The sequence below is a fragment of the Caenorhabditis elegans genome, chromosome X, assembly GCF_000002985.6.
Source record: "Caenorhabditis elegans chromosome X".
Classification (NCBI taxonomy): Eukaryota; Metazoa; Nematoda; class Chromadorea; order Rhabditida; family Rhabditidae; genus Caenorhabditis; species Caenorhabditis elegans.
In genome coordinates this window covers 1744519-1768441 of record NC_003284.9, presented here as the reverse complement: position 1 = coordinate 1768441, position 23923 = coordinate 1744519, and the positions used below count along the sequence as shown (strand labels likewise).

Here is a 23923-nt window from a genome sequence, read left to right as displayed (position 1 = left end):
GGAAATAGATGTCACAGAGAGTCCAATCAGGGCAACATCGGATGAAGCAAGGAAAGGATCGGAAGATTCTGGATCAGCCGGTCTTCGAAGATCTCGTCGGATTTCTGGAAGCACGACAGCTATGACAATGGCTACATTACTTGCAATTTCTTTCTTCATTCCAACAACGAGAGCGGCAACACTTCCTACACACAGCGACAGTCACAAGTCATCACAAGCAAGCGTTACGGAATTGGTGCATATGGGATTGATAATGGTGGTTTTCCTTGGAGGAGTATTTATTGTATCCACTATTCTACAACTGGCGCTCAGCTTGTGTCGTTGTGGTCATATCATCGTTGGGACAATGATCAGTATTGCTCGGACAATATACTGGGGACTTCAACTATTCATGATACAGTTTGCTCAATACTGTCGTCGTCGTGGTCGTCGTCAAAAGATACAAGATTATCGAATCTTGATGGTGGTTATCTTCATACAATTGCAGTTCACATTGGCGTGTAACGACATCGCTCATCTTACGGCGAGCGAAAACGCGTGTTTTCAAACCGAGGAAAGAACAAACTGCATTCTCAACAGCGTCTCCATCGTTACCGTGAAGGCAAATGCGTCACAGTCTTGTTTGATGATAAAGACGAAGGAGGACATCGAGGTCGAGACTCTCAAGATCACAGCCACAGCACTGGTCAGTTATTGCCAGAAGCACACGGTCTTCTTCTCCAGGGACTTCAAGCTCGAATATGAATATACTCGTAGATGCGATTCAGCAGGCAGCTGCTCGGTGGAGAAATGTGGCAAAATGTCAGGTGACGAGAACCTTCCGGAATTGAGTCAAGCAGCAAAAAGTAAGCCAGGATTCACGGCTTGTGCGCCAGGATGTGGAGGGATTACATGCAGCTGTTTTTATGTGGATCCAAGCTGTTTATTCTACCGCTATTATGTCGTCCCGACGAGTAACACGATTTATGAAATCTTTACTTGTCCAAGTTGGACAAATCGGTTGCACGTTGAAATATCTGTTGGAGACAAGACGTTCACTACGGAGATGACACCAGGAGTTAAATTTCAAGTACCGGGAACCAATGTGAGCATTACACCAATTTCACATACGAGCGTCCCGCTTCAAGCCCACTCAGCTACTTTCATTACGGCATTTTCATTTGGAACTATGAAAGATCAATGGACGGCGTTCACTTACACACCACCGTCGGCCCCCGGGAGCCCCGCAAAGGGCTTTACGGGTGAGCTTCAATGTAAAGATCGCAAAACTGCCGAAGATTTCAAATGCATATTTGATCCAGATCTATGTCGTTGCTCAGGTTTCTCAACAACTGTAAACTGTCAGTGCACAAACGAAGAAATAGGAGGCCATTCCAAAAAGAACAGACTTCCAGTTCGTGGAATAAACCATCAGGTTATGAAGATCAAGGATACTGTTGTCACGTCAGCTATTTTAGAAGCAGTGGTATCGTTCAATGTAGAGTTTCGGAATGCTTCTGTGTCAAGACTAACTCAAGTACAATCGTGTCAAGTGAAACAGATCGGACAGCTGAGCGGGTGCTACTCTTGTGCCACTGGAGGACAGGCTCAACTGTCATGTAAATCAAAGCGGAAAATGATGGCAAGAGTTCTGTGTAATGCAATGGATGGCTCGGTTCAATGCGGTCCTGAAGGAACAGCAATGATTTGGACATTCTCAACCCCGGATCAAGGTGTTTTGGTCAATTGCACTGCGGATTGTGGCTTACGGACTAACTGGATGCTTAGCGGACGACTAAAGGATCCACCCACCTTCTCCATGAATAAGTCATATTTTGCGAACCCTTTTGAAACTGTTAAGTCTTCCTCCTTCTCTTTCGGTCAAGTTCTCTTTAATTTCGCCAAAAATATCTTTGAGGGAATCCAAAACATTTTGATTGTATTAGGGTTAGTTGTTGTATTTATAATTTCTTTTATTATTGTTAGGAAACTTGGATCTAGATATTTTATAACCCGTCGTAGGAACCAAAGACTAAGATTTCGCACTAAATATTTTTAGTAGGTCCTGATTCCAACCTTTATTTGCCCGGGAGTGTCAAATCGGAGATGTTTCAAACATCAACGATTTGATGGTTAATAAAACTGTTGTGCGAAGGTGAATATTTATGGCTTTTGCGGGGTAGCTTTTATTGTTTTATTGAGGGGTTTAGGGGTATATAAGATAACTTTTTGTATTGTAGGGTTATATTTTTCTACATTTTGAATAAATCTTTCTTATTTTGCTATTTGTCCCTTGGACTACTTGGATACGAAAACTGTTGGCAACCGTGCCAACACCTTTAAGGAGAAAGATGTGATGGTTAGTGTAAACTTAAAAATTTTATAAAATTACGTTTTCTGGGGGGTGTGAAGCATGGTGGACCACCCTGCTTTAAACGCATGGGTGGTCCAAAGTTTTTTTTTTTCGAGATGCGTGGTAAATTATTGTTTCGAGTTGCGTAGAAGAAGAAATTGGTACTTTCAAGTTCAAACACATTCCGAATCGATTTTTGGGATACATCTCTGAGATCTGAACTTAGGTACCTTAAAATATCTGATGCATTCTGCAAATTTGTTATCCGAAATTACATTTTCTAATAATGAAATTAATCGTCTCAGAATAAAACCATTTATTGAATCATTTTCCATTTTCTTATTTTTTGTCGCCAGGCAACGGCTCGATTAACTCGTCCTCACTATTCGATTCAAATTGAAGACTTCCAGGCTGTCTGAAATATTTACAACCTAAATTCAATTTTCAATTGAAAAAAAAACTTACAGAGGGTAAGAAACCGGCAAGAGCAGCACGTGATTCAACTCTTTACTTATGCTGAATAAATGAATTGGTGCTAAATGTTCCGAAGGATAGTGCATAGAAGAAGAGTGCTGAATTTTTTTTGATTTTACGAATTGCTAACTAGCATTTTCTATGAACGAACCAGGACGGCGTTCACTTCCTTGGAGCTTGTAGTCATATTGTTTCAGGTACACGGAGGTCCTAAAAACGGAATTATGTAGTTTTTTTTTGAAATTTTTGTGTGGAAATCATGTTAATCTATTCTCCGAGTTGGAATATTAAATAAATATTTTCTGGGCTTATATTCGATTTTTTTAGAAAAAATAACTTACTCTCAGCAAATATCGAGTGGTTCCGTGTTTCAGCTTGAACTTCGAAGCTTGATCGTCCAGCAGACAACCTAAAAGACAATATTTTCAGTTTTTGTGATTCTAATTCACACCTTAGTTACTTACCACTGGTCATTGGATGAAATAAATCTGAGAAGTAGGAAAAATCAAGAGGACGTCACACAAACATCCATACCCAAGTTGTGTTGAAACGCATCTGGAAATGTATATTCGAAAATTTTTTAGGCAAACGTATCGAAGAGAGAGCTTTTGACATCGAATGAATTTGAAAACTGGTGAACACCGACGAGACGCAGGTTTTTTTATGGAGCAATGACTATTTCGAAATAAAGTGGAGATCAGCGAGACGAAGAAATGGAAACAAACGCGTAAAGAGTGGAGGTGGTAGAAACACGACACCGATACGTGTATTAGCGACCAGCACAATGATCATCAGTAGTGTTGTCTGTAGAGGTTTTGCTATTTTGTCACGGCCTGAGAAGTGATACCTGTACGCAATTTATCTACAGTACCCCGGCTGCGTTTACGCATTTTTTTCGAAAAAAAACACCTTTAATTTTTTTTAAATTTGAAAACAAAATGACCAAAAATAAGGTTATAATATCTAATTTTTGCATAACTCGCGTCACAACCAGGTTAAGCGTTTTGTTCGGTAGAACGCATTTACTATACTGCGAACGGCTCATTCGGCTAATTTTCGGCAAAACGCTATGCAATTTTGAAATGCTAAACAGAACGCTATACAAAACCCTAAACAACTTCAAAACGCTACGCGATACCAGAACGCTATAGTATGCTAAGAAATTCTACGCATCTAGAAATACAGCGCACTGTTTGGCTTATAAAAACTTGGGACCACCCTTGCGTTTAAAGCAGGGTGGTCCACCATGCTTCACACCCACCCAACCCACGCTGTAACTAGTAGTCAACTTCCCTTCCGGTCACCCGTACCCGTGTAGCCTAAATGGATAAGGCATCGGTCTCCTAAACCAAAGGATGCGGGTTCGAGTCCTGCCACGGGTGAAATTCCTTCTGATCCCGTCCCAGCCATTCTCAAATGCGAAGTACGTCTGGAGATCAGAAAACTCAAGACCAAATCTGCTCCAGGCCTCGACAACGTGGACGCTGCGATGCTCAAAAATGGAGGAGACACTGTTGTAGACTCAGTAACTGCTCTGTTCAACGACATCCTCCACCACAACAAGGTACCTGATCATTGGAAAATAGCGGATGTCAAGCTGATACCAAAAAAGGCAAAAGCCACCAAGATTAAAGACTTCCGGCCAATCTCGCTCCTCCCCATTCTGAGCAAAATGTTCTCGGGCATTCTGACCAGAAGGCTGACACCGACCCTGGAGAGCTACCTGGACGAAAGTCAAAACGGCTTTAGGAAAGGGAGATGCTGTGCTGACAACATCCAAAGTCTCACCATGCTCATCGAAAAGTGCAACGAATTCCAGCTCCCACTCCTTCTTCTATTCATTGACTACCAGACGGCTTTCGACAAAATATCCCACTCTTCTGTGGTTTCCAGTCTTGAAAGAGCAGGAGCCGATCCCGCCATGCGCAAGATGATTCAGGAGATGATGGAGAGAGGACAAGCTGAGATCACAGTGCACGATAAGAAGCTCAAAGTCAACCTCTGCACCGGGGTTCGTCAAGGAGACTCAGCTTCCCCAGCTCTCTTCAGTGCTGCTCTCCAAGCTATTCTGACGGATTGCGACAACGAGCTCGCTGGAGTTGGCATCAGTGTGGAAGGCAGACACATAAGAAGACTCGAATTTGCGGATGACGTAGTCTTGATATGCTCCACACCGGAAGAAGTTCAAGAACGACTGGAAATTTTGGACCGAATAAGTTCTTATTACGGACTCAAGATCGATCAGTCAAAGACTGTTCTTCTGAAGAACAAGTTTTGCCGGAGCCAAGACGTCCTTTTCAACGGATCCCCCATCATTCCCGTGCCTGGCTGCCGCTATCTGGGTCGCTGGATCGACATTTCTGGCTCAATTGACGAAGAGATCTCGAGGAGAATAAGAGCAGGTTGGGGTGCTCTGGTTGGAATCAAAGAAGTCTTGAGAATCATGCCAAACAAGGAAAATATCATCCTCTTCAAGCAAAATGTGCTACCAGCTCTCCTGTATGCTAGTAAAACTTGGACTTGTAATGCTGGATCCACGTTGAGACTCAAAAGAACTGTCACCGGTCTCATCGACGCTGCAGAAATTCGAGGCTGTAACTTCAACTTGGAACGTTACCTCCTTGCAAAACAATCAAGATTTGCAGGACACATTCTACGGAGAGATCCAAACCGATGGACAAAAATCTGCACGGAATGGGACCCGAGCCACAACAAAAATTGGAAACGTGCCGTTGGAGGACAGAAGAAGAGATGGGCTAAGGATATCGACGAAGAATACGCAAAATTTCACCACAATTCCGCCATGTCGGGACAAGTCGTCGTTGGGAGAAGAAGACTAGGAATGCTCACTCCGAAGGCTCCATGGCTGTCCATCGCACACACCGACCGTGAAAAATGGAAAGAGTTTGTCCGCAGTTGCCTCGCAACTTGAACCCAACGGACATCAAAGTATCAAAGTAAGTAAGTATTCTACGCATCTAGAAATACAGCGCACTGTTTGGCTTATAAAAACTTGGGACCACCCTTGCGTTTAAAGCAGGGTGGTCCACCATGCTTCACACCTCCCCAACCCACGCTGTAACTAGTAGTTAACTTCCGGTCATCCGTACCCGTGTAGCCTAATGGATAATCACAGTTGATTTGCGGTTCGCGTATTATTCGTATACGCGTTCAATTCGCGTATAAATCATGTATCGCGAAACGAATATTTGAGTCACAAAAAAAATTCGTTGAAAATACGCGTATAACGAAAAAATGCGACCATTTTCGCGATACGCGAGTTTTTCTCGAATTAATCGGGAATATCCAAAGAGATAAATTCAAATCAATAAATTATTTTTTGTCTATTTTTTGTCCCTTTTTAAATGATTTTTCCGTTTTCCAAGTAATTTTTTTCTATTTTTATTCGATAATATTGTCAATAATGTATTCCTTCGCAAATTTATGCAGAAATAGTCGACATAATTAATGTTTTTTCAGCAAATTTTCCCGTTTCAATGGTTTCCAAGACAAAGGAACACATTTTCCGAGGATTCCTGCTAAATTAGTTAAGAAAATTAGAAAAATAGTTTCTAAATTATACAGTTCAAGAATATACATATATTATATCTTAAGCTTCAATGTAAGCTTCAATGTAGTAGTGACATTCTCACTAATTTTTGAAATTTAGGTTATTGTTACTTTTTTTGAAAGAAAAGAAAGTCAATTTATAGGTATTTCGTATTCTCAATAGAACTTGATTTGATTTATTTATTTAACATAACTAATGCAATTTACAACTGTACAATTGAATTTTGAGTGTTAAATAAAACGGTAAAACGAGACTAACCCAGAAAGAGTACGTCTCGAGTTTGGGACGCGAAAGGAGAGAGAGGGTAATGTGGTAGAAGAGATCAATTAGAAGTCAAAGAGAACCAGCGGATAAAAGTTAATACCGGGGAATATTGAGATCGAGAAAGTTTGAAAACTGATAGGGGGAGAGAAATACCGGTATATTTTTGACAAGATTGTTCCAAATAGGAATGGATTTGGCAAAGAAATGAGAGGTGCATGTGTCTTTCCTAACCAGAATCATGGGTCTCCTATTGGAATTAGAGAACTTGACAAACTGAGTTAATTTAGAGAAATGAGTAGAACCGGTAAGAAGTCTATATAATAGTTTCATTTGAGCTTTAATTCTAGTGTGTCTGGTAGAGAATAGTTCCATGATGCACAGTCTGTTTTCGTAAGAGGTGAATTTAACGTTGCACCTTTGCAGGACGCGTTTGGTGAAGGTCCTAAGCGGTTTTTCAAGTATGGCAGAGAGTGAGGAGTTGGGTGAAGGGGAGTAGATCTCAGAACAATAGTTTATGATGGGGGCAACGTATGTTTTAAATAAGTGGCTATAACTTGTGGGAGTTAGAGGAGAACGCTTTGAGAATTTGCTTAGCCCTTAGCATGGCTAGGCAGCTAATTTTTATAATATGAGGTTCAAAGTTTAATTTAAAATCTGTGATAAGACCTAAATCGCGGACTGTGGAGGATGGAAGAATGGGGACATTATCCACTCTATACGTGTGGTTGGAGTTACGGGATCCAAGAGAGAGGACAGAAGATTTGGCAGGGGCAAGAGGAAGTTTGTTTTTCTTTGACCATTTGACTATAGTGTCAATCGAATTTTGGAGCGTAGAGGGATTATGATGGAAAATTTTAATATCGTCCGCAAAGCATGAGACGTGGATATTAGGTTCGAGGTCGATCAACAAGTCATTTATAAATAGTATAAAGAGAAGGGGGCCAGACACGGAGCCCTGGGGGACGCCTGAGGAAATGGGGTAAGCATTACTTGAGACAAATTTATTGATTTTAACTGAAAACGTTCTGAGGTGCAGGAATTCAACTTCATAGAACATGCAAAACAACTTTTTAATGGAAATAAAAATACCATTTTGAAGATACGTTCAATAATTACTCGACTAAATTCAAATATTCTGATTGAAATTCAGAATTTCTTGCACTTCACTACAAAAAATAGACTAAAATTCCGAATAAGAGAAGTTAAATTTCTATTATAATATACTTTAAGCTAGTATAAGAATTAAGATTATTTTCCCATTTTTCCAAAGTACGGTACCGTAGGGCGTCTCGGACACGATCCAGATTCTTCGATTCCACAACGGCTCAAAACAGGTAAATTGTTTTTAATAATAATCACTGTTTCCAAGGTTTTCTGCGTTGTAGGTTCAATAATGAGATCGCAAGGAGCATATGGTGACAAAGTTTTTCAACGATGTTCTACTGGAGTCCTTCCAACGCAACATCTTCCTGGATTTCCCCGCCAACATGGAGAACTCAGGTCCAGGTATGTTCAGAGAAAATTCATAGAATGCACATCGTTTTCAAAAAATTTATTGAGCAAAAAAACAAAAAGTTTGCAATTAAATATCTTGAAAAAAAGTTAGAATAAAAAAATCCAAATTACAAGTTTTAAAATTTTTTCGAAATTTTTTTAACTTTTCAAAATTCGATTAGATGTTATAAAAAATGTAAAATTGGTTGATTTTTTTTTAAGTTTAGATGTTCTCAACACGATTTCAGACAAAAACCTGAGGTTTAGCAGAACTCATATATTCAAAAAACGCATTCACTTTGGATGCTTATATCTCCTCGAAAAAAATTTTTATGGCTATGTGATCAACTACAAAGTTGTTTATCTTAATCTAAAGTACAACTTTGTAGTTGATCGTTTTTTATCAAAAAATTTGTTGGTTGAGATAAAGTTGTGTAAAGTTCGACACCTTCATGCTTGTATTTTCTACTTCTTTTTATCTTCATATCTGGACCACAAATTTTTTGAGAAAAAACAATCAACTACAAAATTGTACTTCAGATTAAGATAAACAACTTTGTAGTTAAACACTTTGTCATAAAAATTTTTTCCGCGAAGATAAAAGCATCCAAAGTGAAAGCGTTTTTTGAACTTAGGAGTTCTACTATACCTCAGGTTTTCGTTTGAACTCGTGTTCAGAACATCGAGACTGAAAAAAAACAATCAATTTCACAGTTGTCTATAACGTCTGATTAAATTATGAAAAGTTTTCAAAAAAAAAATTCGAAAAAATTTTAGAAAATTTTCATAAGGGGGGCCCTTTGGATTTTTTTTTCAAAAAAATCCAAAAAATTATTTTTCTAAAGTTGTCAAATATTTATCAGATATTATAGAAATATGTTTACTTGTTCGTTTCCATAAGTTTTCTTACCAAATGTGGTGAACAGATAGGAGCACCTAATTGAGTCAAATATCACTGATTTTGACTGATGATATCTCGGTACTCTGCACAGAAAGCAAACAACTATTAAACATGAAACATGTTCCATAACAACTTGAACAAGTTTGTAGTTGACAATTTTTGATATCTTGCTTGCCCGATCTGGGGCATGACTTCGAAAAACTTGCATAGTAGGTAGATCAGTTAGAGGAATAGAGGTTTTTACAGTTTCTTAGTTCTTAGTGGAACATGTTTCATGTTTAATAGTTGTTTGCTTTCTGTGCAGAGTACCGAGATATCATCAGTCAAAATCAGTGATATTTGACTCAATTAGGTGCTCCTATCTGTTCACCACATTTGGTAAGAAAACTTATGGAAACGAACAAGTGAACATATTTCTACAATATCTGATAAATAATTGACAACTATAGAAAAATAATTTTTTGAATTTTTTTGAAAAAAAATCCAAAGGGCCCCCCTTATGAAAATTTTCTAAAATTTTTTCGAATTTTTTTTTTGAAAACTTTTCATAATTTGATCACACGTTATAGACAAATGTGAAATTGATTGTTTTTTTCAGTCTCGATGTTCTGAACACGAATTCAAACGAAAACCTGAGATATAGTAGAACTCCTAAGTTCAAAAAACGCTTTCACTTTGGATGCTTTTATCTCCGTGGAAAAAATTTTTATGACAAAGTGTTCAACTACAAAGTTGCTTATCTTAATTTAAAGTACAATTTTGTAGTTAAACGTTTTTCATGAAAAAAATTGGTGATCGAGATAAAGTTGTGTTAATTGCGGCAGCTTCATGCTTTTATTCTCTACTTCTTTTTCTGTTCCTATCTCGACCACCATTTTTTTTTGTAAAAAATGATCAACTATAAAGATGTACTTTTCTAAGAAAAACAATCAACTTTACATTTTTCTAATACATCTGACCAAGTTTTGAGTAGTTAGAACAAATTTTGAAAAAAAGTCCAAAGGGTTAAATTTTTCAATTTTTTTCTAGAAATTTTTAGATAACCAGGACACAATTTCAGATAACAAATTGAGGTACAGAAACAGTATGTTCCAAAAAGGAGCATATTTCGGAATCCTATATCTCCGCGAAGAAAAATTTTATTCTTTAGCGAAGAACTTACAAATTGTTTGGCTTGAAGTGAAGAACAACTTTTTAGTAAGATTTTTTTCACAAAAAAATTGGGGACCGAGATATAAACGTAGAAAAATCATGAACATACGAGCCACTTTGAACCAACTTTTATCTCGGCTCCCAATTTTTTTGGTGAAAAACGTCTAACTAAAATTGTATTCTTTACTTCAAGGCAAACAATTGTCTAGTTGTTCGCTATTGCATGCTATTTTTCTCCACGGAGATATACGCTCCCAAAGTGAGCTCATTTTTCGAGTTTAATATTCCTACCGTACCTGAATTTTTCATCTGGAATTGTGTTGTGAGCATATCGATCAAAGAAACTACCAACTTTTATCTTTTGATAAATATCTAATCATGTTTTCGAGACAAAAAATTTTTCAAATTTTTTTCCAAAAAAATCGAATAGTTTTTTTTTCGAAAAATTCCCAACTTTTAGACAAATTATGTAGAAAATAAATTTTTCTTCTGTCGACGGTCATCGAAGCGATCCAATCGTTTTGTGAAGTTGTTGTACTCCTGTAATCAACATTTTTCGAATGACATAATCATTTTTATGGAAAAACGAAGAAATCTCGGTTTTTAGTAGTATTTGAACAAATTGAAAATGTTAAGATTAATTTTTAGGGTTTTTTAAAGAAAAAGTTCGAGAAAAAGAAACTAAAACTTGAGTTCCAAAATTCGAATACTCTATTAAAAATGCTTATGTTCCTAAAATTTTGACATAGGCGCTAGTGATGTTCCAAAAACCTTTAAGCTGGCCGTCAGCCGTTTTTTCTGCAGTGCTCAAAATTCATATTTACCAAGCTCTCATGAGCTTTCGGAAAAATTCTTCCACAATTCACCGGTGGTTGCAACTTCGATATATTATCAAAAAATATAAATCGCATGGCCACGTGGTTTTTTGTTTATATATATTTTTCATTTACGCTCCTCCCATGTGTTACCTTTAGTTCAATTTTTAAATTCTATTTGATAATAAAATTGCAGGAGGAGCGTAAATAAAAAATAATAAAAAACAAAAGCCACGTGGCCGTTGCGATTTATATTTTTTGATAATAATAAGATAAAATATAAACTAATTCGATGCAATTTTATAGTACTTCAAAAATATTCAAAGTTATTTTTTTTCGAAAAATTTCGATCATAGCTCAAATAATTTATGCCAAAAATTTTGTTGTTGGTAAGATTTAAGCTCAAAGTTTCAATATTTTTTCTGGAAAAAACATACCGGTTCATCAAGTTGGTAGAAGAATTTCTGCTGTCCTTGGTGATCCACAGATTCCGAATCGCCTACTCCTGAAAATATAGTTGCATGAAAAGCTTGAAAGCACTTTTTTTTCCAAATTCCTCTATAGAAATTTCCAAGAACTCCCGATTCAAGTTTTTGGCGATTAAGCTAAAAGATAAAGAACTTTCCGAAAAAAATCTTAAAATTCAACATTTTTCCTCGGGGCGTCCACCACAGGGGTGGGCATTTCTTGATTTTTGAATTCCTTAATTGCATGACATTTCGTCTTTCTTTGATTTTTTAAAAAAAGCAATAAAAAAATATTTCTCATTAAAATTCAGCTAGAAAAACAGTTTTCCGAAGTTTTTCGAACAATTTTGCGTAATATTTTTTAAAATCATTTTTGATGTTTGAAAACTCAAAAAAAGGGAAATAAGAAATTTAAAGTTTTAGAAACAAGATATTTTAGAAACAAGATACCATCCATGTTTAGAATAAAACGAAAAATTCACTACGTTTTTGCTCAAAATTATCAATTTTGTCGAAAAATAAAACAATTTCTTCACTTTTTAATTGGCTTTTCATGATTTCTTGGTTCCCCGACTTTGAAAACTTAATTCGAAGATGAAAAAGTGATTTCCCGCATGGAATTCTTAATATAAAAATTAGCTTTTAAGTTTAAAATTAAAAATTTTTTGTTACAGGCGATGAGACCCGGAAACGCATGAGATTGGAGCTCCAGAAGGAAATCTGCGGAAAAACTTTTCAAGTGAGCTTTTCTTTTAATTTAAAAATTTTTTAAGCAAAAAAAACTTACAAATCATGACGACATCGTTTCTTCATCTTCTCCCGAATCCTTCAAACCTATAAAAATGAACGGCGGAGAGAACCTCGAGTTCTTGAAGCCAAACTAACCGCGAAACCTCCATTAGTTTCCTTTTTCCTGAATTAATGAAATTTTATATCGATTTAAAGGAGTATACGTAATTCATTGAGAAAAAACAATTGAACCACAGCTTTAAGAACAAAAAACAAAAAAGAGAAACAAATATAAAATTTTGTCTGCGCTCTGACGTCGCAGTGTTTGAGTACTAGCGCACCGTAGTTTCTTTCTTTCGAGAATTAAATAATTAATTATTGAAACAAATCGTTTGTGCCTATTATTGGGAAAATTTATGTAGAAAATATCAGGAAAAACGGAACGAAGAAATATTTGATTCAATTTAAAAGTAGAATTATATCATTTCATAATCCAAATCTAAAAATTTTGAATGAAAAAAATATGTTAAAATAAATTTCTGAGGGATTATTGGAAAATTACTTGCAGGAATCAACTTCGATCGAAATCAACTTCGAGGAATTTTTCGGGAGGTGTTTGATGACCAGCGGCCGAGCAAGACTATAATTTTATCGATTTCTTCCTTTTTTGTACATTATTAGCAATTTTAATTGTTATTTTCATGTTTCTTAACTGTATTGTATTATATTTGTTTAAAAAATAAATTCCTATTTGAAGTGCAGTTCAAAAACTAAATTCGGTATTCATGAATAATTTCCTCGATATTTCAGATTTATTCGCGAATTCCGAACAAATTATCGGAAAATACATAAATTATACGTTATTTGTACACGAATCCCGAAAAAATCCTTCGGTATACGCGATTTATTCGCGAATTGTACATGAGTGTTCGGGATACGCGTGTAACACACGTACAATACACATGTTAGCGGGTACTCAAATAATGAGCGCGCGAAGAATTTTTTAACGAATAATACGTGAACCGCAAATCAACTGTGATAAGGCATCGGTCTCCTAAACCGCCACAGAGAGTAAAATATAGTGGGATGCCACAGAGAGTGAAATATGGTGGGAAGCCACAAAGAGTAAAATATAGTGGGATGCCACAGAGAGTAAAATATGGTGGGAAGCCACAAAGAGTAAAATATAGTGGGATGCCACAGAGAGTAAAATATGGTGGGAAGCCACAGAGAGTAAAATATGGTGGGAAGCCACAGAGAGTAAAATATAGTGGGAAGCCACAGAGAGTAAAATATGGTGGGAAGCCACAGAGAGTAAAATATAGTGGGATGCCACAGAGAGTAAAATATAGTGGGAAGCCACAGAGAGTAACATATGGTGGGAAGCCACAGAGAGTAAAATATAGTGGGAAGCCACAGAGAGTAAAATATGGTGGGAAGCCACAGAGAGTAACATATGGTGGGAAGCCACAGAGAGTAAAATATAGTGGGAAGCCACAGAGAGTAAAATATGGTGGGAAGCCACAGAGAGTAAAATATGGTGGGAAGCCACAGAGAGTAAAATATAGTGGGATGCCACAGAGAGTAAAATATGGTGGGAAGCCACAGAGAGTAACATATGGTGGGAAGCCACAGAGAGTAAAATATGGTGGGAAGCCACAGAGAGTAAAATATAGTGGGAAGCCACAGAGAGTAACATATGGTGGGAAGCCACAGAGAGTAAAATATGGTGGGAAGCCACAGAGAGTAAAATATAGTGGGAAGCCACAGAGAGTAACATATGGTGGGAAGCCACAGAGAGTAAAATATGGTGGGAAGCCACAGAGAGTAAAATATAGTGGGATGCCACAGAGAGTAAAATATAGTGGGAAGCCACAGAGAGTAAAATATGGTGGGAAGCCACAGAGAGTAAAATATGGTGGGAAGCCACAGAGAGTAAAATATGGTGGGAAGCCACAGAGAGTAACATATGGTGGGAAGCCACAGAGAGTAAAATATGGTGGGAAGCCACAGAGAGTAACATATGGTGGGAAGCCACAGAGAGTAAAATATGGTGGGAAGCCACAGAGAGTAAAATATAGTGGGAAGCCACAGAGAGTAAAATATGGTGGGAAGCCACAGAGAGTAAAATATAGTGGGATGCCACAGAGAGTAAAATATAGTGGGAAGCCACAGAGAGTAAACTATGGTGGGAAGCCACAGAGAGTAAAATATAGTGGGAAGCCACAGAGAGTAAAATATGGTGGGAAGCCACAGAGAGTAAAATATAGTGGGATGCCACAGAGAGTAAAATATAGTGGGAAGCCACAGAGAGTAACATATGGTGGGAAGCCACAGAGAGTAAAATATAGTGGGAAGCCACAGAGAGTAAAATATGGTGGGAAGCCACAGAGAGTAAAATATAGTGGGAAGCCACAGAGAGTAAAATATGGTGGGAAGCCACAGAGAGTAAAATATAGTGGGATGCCACAGAGAGTAAAATATAGTGGGAAGCCACAGAGAGTAACATATGGTGGGAAGCCACAGAGAGTAAAATATAGTGGGAAGCCACATGAGAGTAAAATATGGTGGGAAGCCACAGAGAGTAAAATATAGTGGGAAGCCACAGAGAGTAGAATATGGTGGGAAGCCACAGAGAGTAAAATATAGTGGGATGCCACAGAGAGTAAAATATAGTGGGAAGCCACAGAGAGTAACATATGGTGGGAAGCCACAGAGAGTAAAATATAGTGGGAAGCCACAGAGAGTAAAATATGGTGGGAAGCCACAGAGAGTAAAATATAGTGGGAAGCCACAGAGAGTAAAATATGGTGGGAAGCCACAGAGAGTAAAATATAGTGGGATGCCACAGAGAGTAAAATATAGTGGGAAGCCACAGAGAGTAAAATATGGTGGGAAGCCACAGAGAGTAAAATATAGTGGGAAGCCACAGAGAGTAAAATATGGTGGGAAGCCACAGAGAGTAAAATATAGTGGGATGCCACAGAGAGTAAAATATAGTGGGAAGCCACAGAGAGTAACATATGGTGGGAAGCCACAGAGAGTAAAATATAGTGGGAAGCCACAGAGAGTAAAATATGGTGGGAAGCCACAGAGAGTAAAATATAGTGGGAAGCCACAGAGAGTAAAATATGGTGGGAAGCCACAGAGAGTAAACTATGGTGGGAAGCCACAGAGAGTAAAATATGGTGGGAAGCCACAGAGAGTAAACTATGGTGGGAAGCCACAGAGAGTAAAATATAGTGGGAAGCCACAGAGAGTAAAATATGGTGGGAAGCCACAGAGAGTAAACTATGGTGGGAAGCCACAGAGAGTAAAATATAGTGGGAAGCCACAGAGAGTAAAATATGGTGGGAAGCCACAGAGAGTAAACTATGGTGGGAAGCCACAGAGAGTAAAATATGGTGGGAAGCCACAGAGAGTAAAATATAGTGGGAAGCCACAGAGAGTAAAATATGGTGGGAAGCCACAGAGAGTAAACTATGGTGGGAAGCCACAGAGAGTAAAATATGGTGGGAAGCCACAGAGAGTAAACTATGGTGGGAAGCCACAGAGAGTAAAATATAGTGGGAAGCCACAGAGAGTAAAATATGGTGGGAAGCCACAGAGAGTAAAATATGGTGGGAAGCCACAGAGAGTAACATATGGTGGGAAGCCACAGAGAGTAAAATATGGTGGGAAGCCACAGAGAGTAAAATATGGTGGGAAGCCACAGAGAGTAAAATATAGTGGGATGCCACAGAGAGTAACATATGGTGGGAAGCCACAGAGAGTAAAATATGGTGGGAAGCCACAGAGAGTAAAATATGGTGGGAAGCCACAGAGAGTAAAATATGGTGGGAAGCCACAGAGAGTAAACTATGGTGGGAAGCCACAGAGAGTAAAATATGGTGGGAAGCCACAGAGAGTAAAATATGGTGGGAAGCCACAGAGAGTAAAATATAGTGGGATGCCACAGAGAGTAACATATGGTGGCGCAACCGGTAACAACCGCAACGATTTTTGTTCCCGCCGGCATCTCGTCTGTTAGCATTCCGAGCCCATCTCCTTTAAGATCACCCAGCAAGTCCTCCCCGATTTTCTGTAGAAAGAGAACATAGTAGAAGTCTGCACCGAGCGTCGACTCCGCAAGGGACCAAATATGAAACTGGCACCGTAAAAATTTTTTAAAGTAAATAATATTGTAAAGGACATATATATGATAAAACGTACTTGTGGCTGGTAAATAGAAGAATGCTGTTCATGGCAAATATTGAAACATTTGAACTGAAAATTTGAAATAAATAGCTACAAAACTTTAGAATAAAAATAAAACTTACTTGTAAATCCAAAATGAATAAATTCTTGAATAGAAAAAATTGGGGAAAAAATTGAGGCCGTCACACAGGCAACCAACAAATCGAATAGAATGAATAAAAATAGTTGTGTTGCTCAACACACATTATCGAATCGATAAATGCTCAGCTACGCCTTATTCCAGCCGCCGTAAATCTCACGTCATTGTCGCAAATATCTCCAGAGTAATAAAAGCAGAATACCTCTCGGAGTTGGCAACCTAGGTAATAAACAGAATGACGAATGTTAAGTGGTAATACCAGTAGAATTGAAATTTGAAAATTGTGATAATTCTTCAGTCCAGTGTTTTATTCTAAAATCAACAACTATTATTGAATTATAGAACATTGAAAAAATATCAATTGTATTGAGATTTCTGTTGGAGGTAGTGTACGACTAGTGCAGATATGGTGTTAAAATAGCCAAATAACATTAAAAACGTCCCAAAAGAAACACTACTACTGTTGCTGCTGCTACAAAAATGATGGAAATTCTAAGAACGAAGAGTCTTTTTGAAAAAATTAAAGAAAGTTTACGACCTTTTGGCCCACGAATTCAAATATTCTTCTCCCAGACAGTTTTTGCAGTACTTCTCTTATATTTATATTTATTTATTCATCATGAGTAAAAGAAATCCACAAATTAAAATATATGTTTAAAAAAACATAATAATCAGTAAAGTAGGTGATTTGTCTTTTCGAATGCTTGCGACTTGAACACATTGGACAACAACACCACGCCAGGTATATAACGACTATCATCACCAAAATGAACCCTCCGCCAACGACGACCATTTTCACAAGATCCCCCAGTGCATTCCACGTGTGGTTAAAAAAATCGAAGGAGATTGTGAAGGGAACGGTTTCATGAATTTTTCGGAGGAGCTTCTGATCGATCAATCGGTTTTTGATTTTTTCCAAAAATCGAAAATTCTGCACCGAGCTTCGATTCCGCAAGGGACCAAACATGAAATTGACACTGTAAAATTTTTTTAACTAGGTAGATTCTAGGCCACGAGGATAAAAATTTTAAATTTTAATTATGTTATGTATTGTATTTTTGATAAGTGTTTTATACAATTCCTTTGTCTCAATTTTCTTAAACTTTTTGAGAAAGAAAACAATTAAAGTTCAAAATAATTACATTCGAACCTGGATTCTCAAAATTAAGCTCTCTAGGTTTTAATCTACTTTTCAAAAATGCTCTATTTGAAGTTCTGAAGTTCTGAATATTCATTTGACATACCTGAATATTTCAAGCGATTCATGATTGTTTCTTTTTTAATTTGTTCTAGTGTGTAGTTAATTCACGAAAAAGTTTCCAGAAAGTCAGCGGTGACATAAGTGTCGTTATGAGAGCTGTGGATCATTTGGCCGAGTTTCCCGAGAAACTTCACGCAAGCAACAAAGAGGATCCTAGATCAGTGTGTAGAACTATGTGTTTATGATCAACTTATTAGTTAAACTTGGATCATAGAAATAATTTGTATATTGCACCCAACTTATTATATTTTTGTTAACCATACTGTGAACACAAAATCAATAAATACAAAATAAAATGAAGGAAATATTGGAAGAAAAGAATTGTTGAAACTGGAATGATTATGAATTGAGGTACAAAAAACAGTAGAATATGAAACAATTTCAGACATAAAAATTATATTGATTTTGTAGTTTTCATGAGAGTGAGTTTTAAAAAAATGGAACGGCACAGCTTAGAGTTTTGAAAGAAGTTTTTATGACCGTTATCAAAATCGAATCTGAGTTAATGAAGTTAATGAAGTTGGTTAATAGGTCTGAAAAAATTATATAGAATTTGAAATGAATTCGGTATAGTGATGATCTGCTGGAAGACTACCTAAAACTATGATAGTTATCACAATACTTTCAACTTGAAAAATGTTGCAAATTTTGTTTTCTACACTCTCTACTCTAAAATTAGGTAGTACAGCTGGCATCCGGCCGTTGTATATTAGTTTAGATGTTTCAAGTTATCCGCAACATCAAAAATGGGTGTTGAGAAAAAATTCCAATAATTTTTGTTTTAAAGTTGATAAATTATATTCAAATACAGACTCGGTGAATGTCTACTATCTGTCATAGAGAGCAGTCTAGTTTGGCACTTGACGAACGTGAAAAATTATGTGACTATCATATCAATGACCCGAGATGTAACTGAGAATCCCTATTGAAATTATTTGTGAAAACGGAAACTAGCTAGTTAGAAAAAATCGTCCATTCCAAGCTGGATTCGAATGAATATTGTTTTTCTTTTGCCGAATAATATATGAATCGATTTTGAGGTTCCAAAATGCACAAAACACTACAGAAAAAAGCAGTTTCAACATTTACAGAAGCAAAACTATGCAAAAACATGCAACACTCACGAAATTTGTTATGCTAGCTAATAGAAAAATAAGTTGGGCAAAATCACCAACTTCTACTCGTGCTGAAGTTTTACATGTGTTTCTCCCCGTTGGAAAAATCAGTTTGCCATTTGGTGTAAGACGCGGACCCGCACCCTGGGCGCTAAATCTGTTGGAGTTTTATGTGTGACAGTTGGAGAATAAGGTCTATAGACAACTATTTTCCACTACGGATCAAGATTCACACAAGTGAAGGAAGACATCATGTTCACCGTCTACCGCCATGTGAGAACTCTGGAGCTTTTCGTGATCCGAGGATTCGTTTAACTACGTACGATCATGACCGCGGGCCGTGATACGTCTCAAGAAACTTTTGTTTTTCTGGAAACTGTCGTCAAAGAGTTCAATGCATTCCACCTCATCATCAAAAAATTGGGTTCCGTATTTTTTCTATTAGTCTTACATGCAAGACTAATTTTCAATTGACCCGTAGGGGTGCAATACTATTAGAGGCTGCAAGACTAATTTTCGATTGTCCCAATAACTTTGGAAAAGTGGCCAATATTTTTGTAGAAAACTTAACTTAATACCGTTTAAACAAGGAAAAATACATACTTTTCCAATATTTTATCAATTATTTTAAAAAACGTTAAGTTCAATTTACCCAACAAATGACAAATTTTCTGACGTTTCCGCAAAGTATTGCTGGTCAGGCAAAGAGAAGGGTGCAAGACTATTAGAGACTGCAATACAAATAGAGGCTGCAAGACTAATTTTCGATTGACCTCTAGGGGTACAAGACTAATAGAGGCTGCAAGACTAATAGAGAAAATACGGTATATTGATTATTGAACGTCTCTGAAATTGATAAAACGCCAATATCAGAACCATTAAAGACATTTGTGGAAACAGATATAAAACCCTGTAGACAGATCGCATGTGTGTGATTTTGACAAAAGTGAGACGATGTCAAATTGGGGGGGTAATCGAGCTCAGATCGAGTATGCGGCGATGGACAGCATAATACTGTATGACGTTGAAGTTGAATATGAAAGAATGTAAGTTTAGACCGATTATTTTATATTAAATGTGATAAAATGTAAAATTTTCAGCATGAATGCAAGAAGACGACGTTTCTAGATCTCCAACTCTACATCCAACTTCTGCATATTGACATCCTTCGATTTTATTCTTAATTTTATCCTTTTTTTTTAAATTTTTGATTTATTCTCTTTTTTTATCAACAAATATGTTCCAAAAAAAAATTTGAAATAAAAGCATTTTTTAACATTGCAAATGGATTAAAATTAGAATTTGAATTATCGTCGATGAAATGAAATTCCTCATTGTCAGTTTTTTGTCAAATTCTTATGTAGATCTTGCAAAATCAAGAAAAACAGATTATATTAATAAATATTTCAAACACCAAACCGGGAACAAAATCGTGTTCACTATTCTGAACGTCATGGGTTCGTTTCCCAGTAGTGTGATTTTTTCAAAAATGTTTTATGCCAGACACATATACAATATGAGCCTAGTAAGTGACTTCAAAGGGGTCCACCAGGGATGGCCAAAAATTGTGTCTCTTTGCCCATTTGTTACAATACCGAAACTATTAATTTGATCTATGTAGATATCTATTTTCAATAATTTCTCAGAACTTTTATTCCAAAAAAAAATCTATATCCTGAGACAATTTTCTAACATTACTGATTTGACAATGATTGTTCACTGCCGTCAAATGAAAGATCATAGATTTGTAGATTATAGACCATAGACACAACGAAAAGATTCAAGAATTTTAGCCCGAAACTTATTTGGACCCCTAACAGAAATTCAAGCAATAACTGTAGTCTTTTCACAAGCCGAAAGATTGTTGAGTTCTTAATAATTGAAATTGAATCATTCTAACAATAATTCAATTGAGCACTCAATAAAAAAACTACCGTAGTTTTTCCATGTAATTTTTAATTTTTTTAATAATAAATCATTCACTTTTTAATGCTGCACCGTACATTCTTACACACGATAATCATTTTTTTTCTCAATATTTATCATATGCAAATGGAGTTCAGGGATGAAATTGCAAGATGGTATAGCAGTGCCCCCATTTTCTTTTCATTTTTCCCATGAGTCAGCGTAAACGATCACTGAAAAAGTTCCAATTTTCCTCATTTTTGTGTTTTTGTTTCTCTGCAGAAAATCTGGCATTCATTTTGTTTTAGCTTTGTGATCTAGTATTTGATTTTTGTAATTTTGAAATTACAAATGAATCTGTAAAATTCAATTTAAAATTTGGAGTGCATTGCATCAGTTTTTCGCTTTTTAATATGCTTTCTCAATAAAATTGAATAAATATTTTCGTTTCTCCTACTTTTAAGTATTAAAAAAAAATATTGCAAACTGGTAATTTCATCTTCAAAGCGAAACAATTTTACCCTCACATCACATCTGGCCATATTTTTTTTTCTGAAACAAAAATTGGCAAATATGGCATTGGTACTAGCGGTTACACTGATACCAGCTGTACATTTGAAAAAAATCAACCTTCTTCATAGTACTGGCACCTGTCATTTAATTTATTCCTGAACTTCATTCGTCAGAATTCAAACACAGTATTTTTTGAATAAAAAAGTGCAAAATTTTTTCCTATTTAATTTTGATCTACCGCCGCGCAATTGTTGTCGCCTCGCAGTTCTGTGCGCTGCCGCAAGCGTTCATCTAACCACCTGCGTCTCTCGTTTACAACTGTGTTTTGATTATTTCATTTTTGGTCCGCTCACTCTCATTTATCTTTTTTTTATCGTCCGGTAACGTGACAGTTTTTCTTATCTGCTGAAATTACACTAGTTTTCGAGTGATTCACCTTTTACTTTAGTATTTTTCTGTTTTTATTTCTTAGAAACTGCCTATGCTCATAATTTTCTGCCGTCATAAATTGTCGATTTCTGCACGCCGAGCCCGCAATTTTTTCTAAATTTTAAGCGTAATTTTCCCAGCCAATTGAATCCTTCTCATCACTTTGCTTTCTAAAAAACAACCCAAATGCGCCAAGATTTTATTATCCTTTTTGTCTGGCTAGGTACTTTACTTTTAGAGCTTAGAAATATCTATAGAAAGCCCATTTTGTGAAAATTAATATTTCCATGGGCCGCCTGACATTATGTCCTTTTTGATGATACCGTTTAATTCGATTTGTGATCTTTTGCTCATGCTGCCCAGAGATGGTATTTTTTAAGAAAATTTGAAATAATTGATTTTTTTTCTCTCAAATTTTCAAACATTGTACTGTACGTATTTTTTTTGTTCTCAAACCATTTTTCTTCCAGGTTACAGTCAGTATGCTCTCATCACAAGAAGAGTTCTTCGTCCAATTCAGCATCAGCTGCTGGATGCCTTCCTTCAACCTGATGGTGGCTGCTGAGAAGGGACGAGTGTTGCAGCGGGATCCGATGTTCAAGACCGTCCCAAGATTGCTCTTCAAGGAGCTCCGCCAGCTTCCGGCTAATGACGACATTTCCGATGGTGAATTGAAGAAGAAAATCGCGGATGCCATCGACCTCTACCTGCCAGAGACCGTCGAGCTTTTGTGAGTTTGAGTTGCTATTGGATTTAGTGAAAAAGTATTAGCTGGCAAAGTATTGATTTTCTTTAACAGTTATGGGCCCAAAGTAAAACTGCCAAGTTCTTCATTTATTCCAATTATTAACTTGCTATTTCAGGCGAATCACATTCCACGAGGACGTGACGAGAATCATCCAGAACCAAGCGGCAATGGCAAGAAGGGAGAAGGAGCTCAATACTCCCAAGCTCGTCAAGCCTCAGGACATGCTCAAACGTGTCAAGCCTGCCGAGAAGAAGGAGAAGATCAAGCGTGGGAAGTCAGCTATCAAGAAGCAAAGCCCTGTAGTTGAGATGCGTGTTTTCAAGGAGAGGAAACGTGCTCAACCATGTGCTTCGGACAATGAGAGTTTGTCGATTGCTGAGCGCGTCAAGCGCATTCGTTTGGACAATTAGGGTGTGACAGGTGGGAAAAATCGATATATTTGTTTTGTAATTAAAACTTGAATATTGCAGAGCTCTACACACTTCTTCCATCGACACCTTCCCTCGGCACGCCTGCACATTCAATTGAATCAACTCATTCAAAGTACTGTTTATCCTGATTTTACCCCCTTTTTTTTCTGGTACCACTTTGCCTTAATTTTTTTTTCTCTCCACATTTTTTTTTGCCATTCCCCAAACATTTCTTGTTGAATATTACCGGTTCTCCTCCAACTCCCCAAGTGCTCATATATTTACCCATTTTCCAGTCAATCATTACCGATGATTTTTTTATTGTACATATGCATTTAGATGAAGAAATTTGAATAGCTCATGGAAAAAAATCAAATTCTTGGTAGATCTTGCAATTCTCCTTTTTGTCTGTACTGTCACACTTGAATCAGGAAAATCAGATTATATTAATAAAAATTTTTTCGGGGCTGTTTAAAATGGAATGAAATCGATCCATGAAGTTCCAATTAAATTAAAATGCACTAGACAAACCTGGCATTGGCTCGAACTTGTAGAATGTTGGTCTTTTTTTTTGGAACATAGAATAATTTTTCAGCAATATCAGGATTTGGAGGTGCGATAGCATCATGAGCGATGGATACATGATGATCTTTAGTATATTTGATGCTGCAAGCTCATCGAAAACTTTGTAAAAATCATCAAGACTATGAGCAATGGCACCGAGTAAAAACCAAAAAAATATTGACCTCTGGCGGGATCGAACCCCGGTCTTCTGTGCAGAGCAGAACTTTACCAAAACACCAAATGTTCATAAATTCTTGCTTTTAGGATAATAATCTAAAAAACAAAAAACACCCGAAGGAACCCTAGAAGAAACCCGGAAGGATTCGAACCGACGTCTCTGGCTTTGAACTTGAAGCCGGGATTTAAAGTCCGACTCACAAGACCAGTGTGTTAACCACTACACCACAGGCCCATAGTAACCTGGCGGCCAATTAGCAATTAAG

The 23923-nt window shown here is 37.0% G+C and overlaps 2 protein-coding genes, 1 long non-coding RNA gene, 2 other non-coding genes and 1 pseudogene across 6 annotated transcripts; 3 read left to right on the top strand and 3 right to left on the bottom strand.

Moving 5' to 3' along the window:
* Positions 1-2635: 2635 nt before the first annotated feature.
* Positions 2636-3209, bottom strand: linc-64. The gene is made up of 4 exons (NR_102153.1): positions 3148-3209; positions 2958-3016; positions 2798-2904; positions 2636-2747 (listed from the first exon to the last, which is right to left on the bottom strand). It is a non-coding gene; the product is annotated as a long non-coding RNA linc-64 (long non-coding RNA).
* A 905-nt stretch (positions 3210-4114) lies between these two features.
* Positions 4115-4188, top strand: Y75D11A.t2. The gene has a single exon. It is a non-coding gene; the product is annotated as a tRNA-Arg (tRNA).
* A 6465-nt stretch (positions 4189-10653) lies between these two features.
* Y75D11A.1 lies at positions 10654-12283 on the bottom strand (annotated as a pseudogene). Its single transcript has 3 exons — positions 12258-12283; positions 11441-11508; positions 10654-10728 (listed from the first exon to the last, which is right to left on the bottom strand). Coding segments are annotated over exons 1-3 (169 nt in total).
* A 7582-nt stretch (positions 12284-19865) lies between these two features.
* Positions 19866-20039, top strand: Y75D11A.6 (Type II toxin-antitoxin system RelE/ParE family toxin; the record flags this gene model as incomplete). The annotated part of the gene is made up of 2 exons (NM_001038484.1): positions 19866-19957; positions 20012-20039. 2 exons carry the CDS (start codon positions 19866-19868, stop codon positions 20037-20039), a joined length of 120 nt encoding a protein of 39 aa, NP_001033573.1.
* A 2185-nt stretch (positions 20040-22224) lies between these two features.
* Y75D11A.3 (DEK_C domain-containing protein) lies at positions 22225-23346 on the top strand. The gene is made up of 3 exons (NM_075920.4): positions 22225-22488; positions 22622-22926; positions 22977-23346. Exons 1-2 carry the CDS (start codon positions 22241-22243, stop codon positions 22914-22916), a joined length of 543 nt encoding a protein of 180 aa, NP_508321.1. The 5' UTR covers positions 22225-22240; the 3' UTR covers positions 22917-22926; positions 22977-23346.
* A 417-nt stretch (positions 23347-23763) lies between these two features.
* Positions 23764-23838, bottom strand: Y75D11A.8. The gene has a single exon (NR_102152.1). It is a non-coding gene; the product is annotated as an Unclassified non-coding RNA Y75D11A.8 (non-coding RNA).
* Positions 23839-23923: the final 85 nt, after the last annotated feature.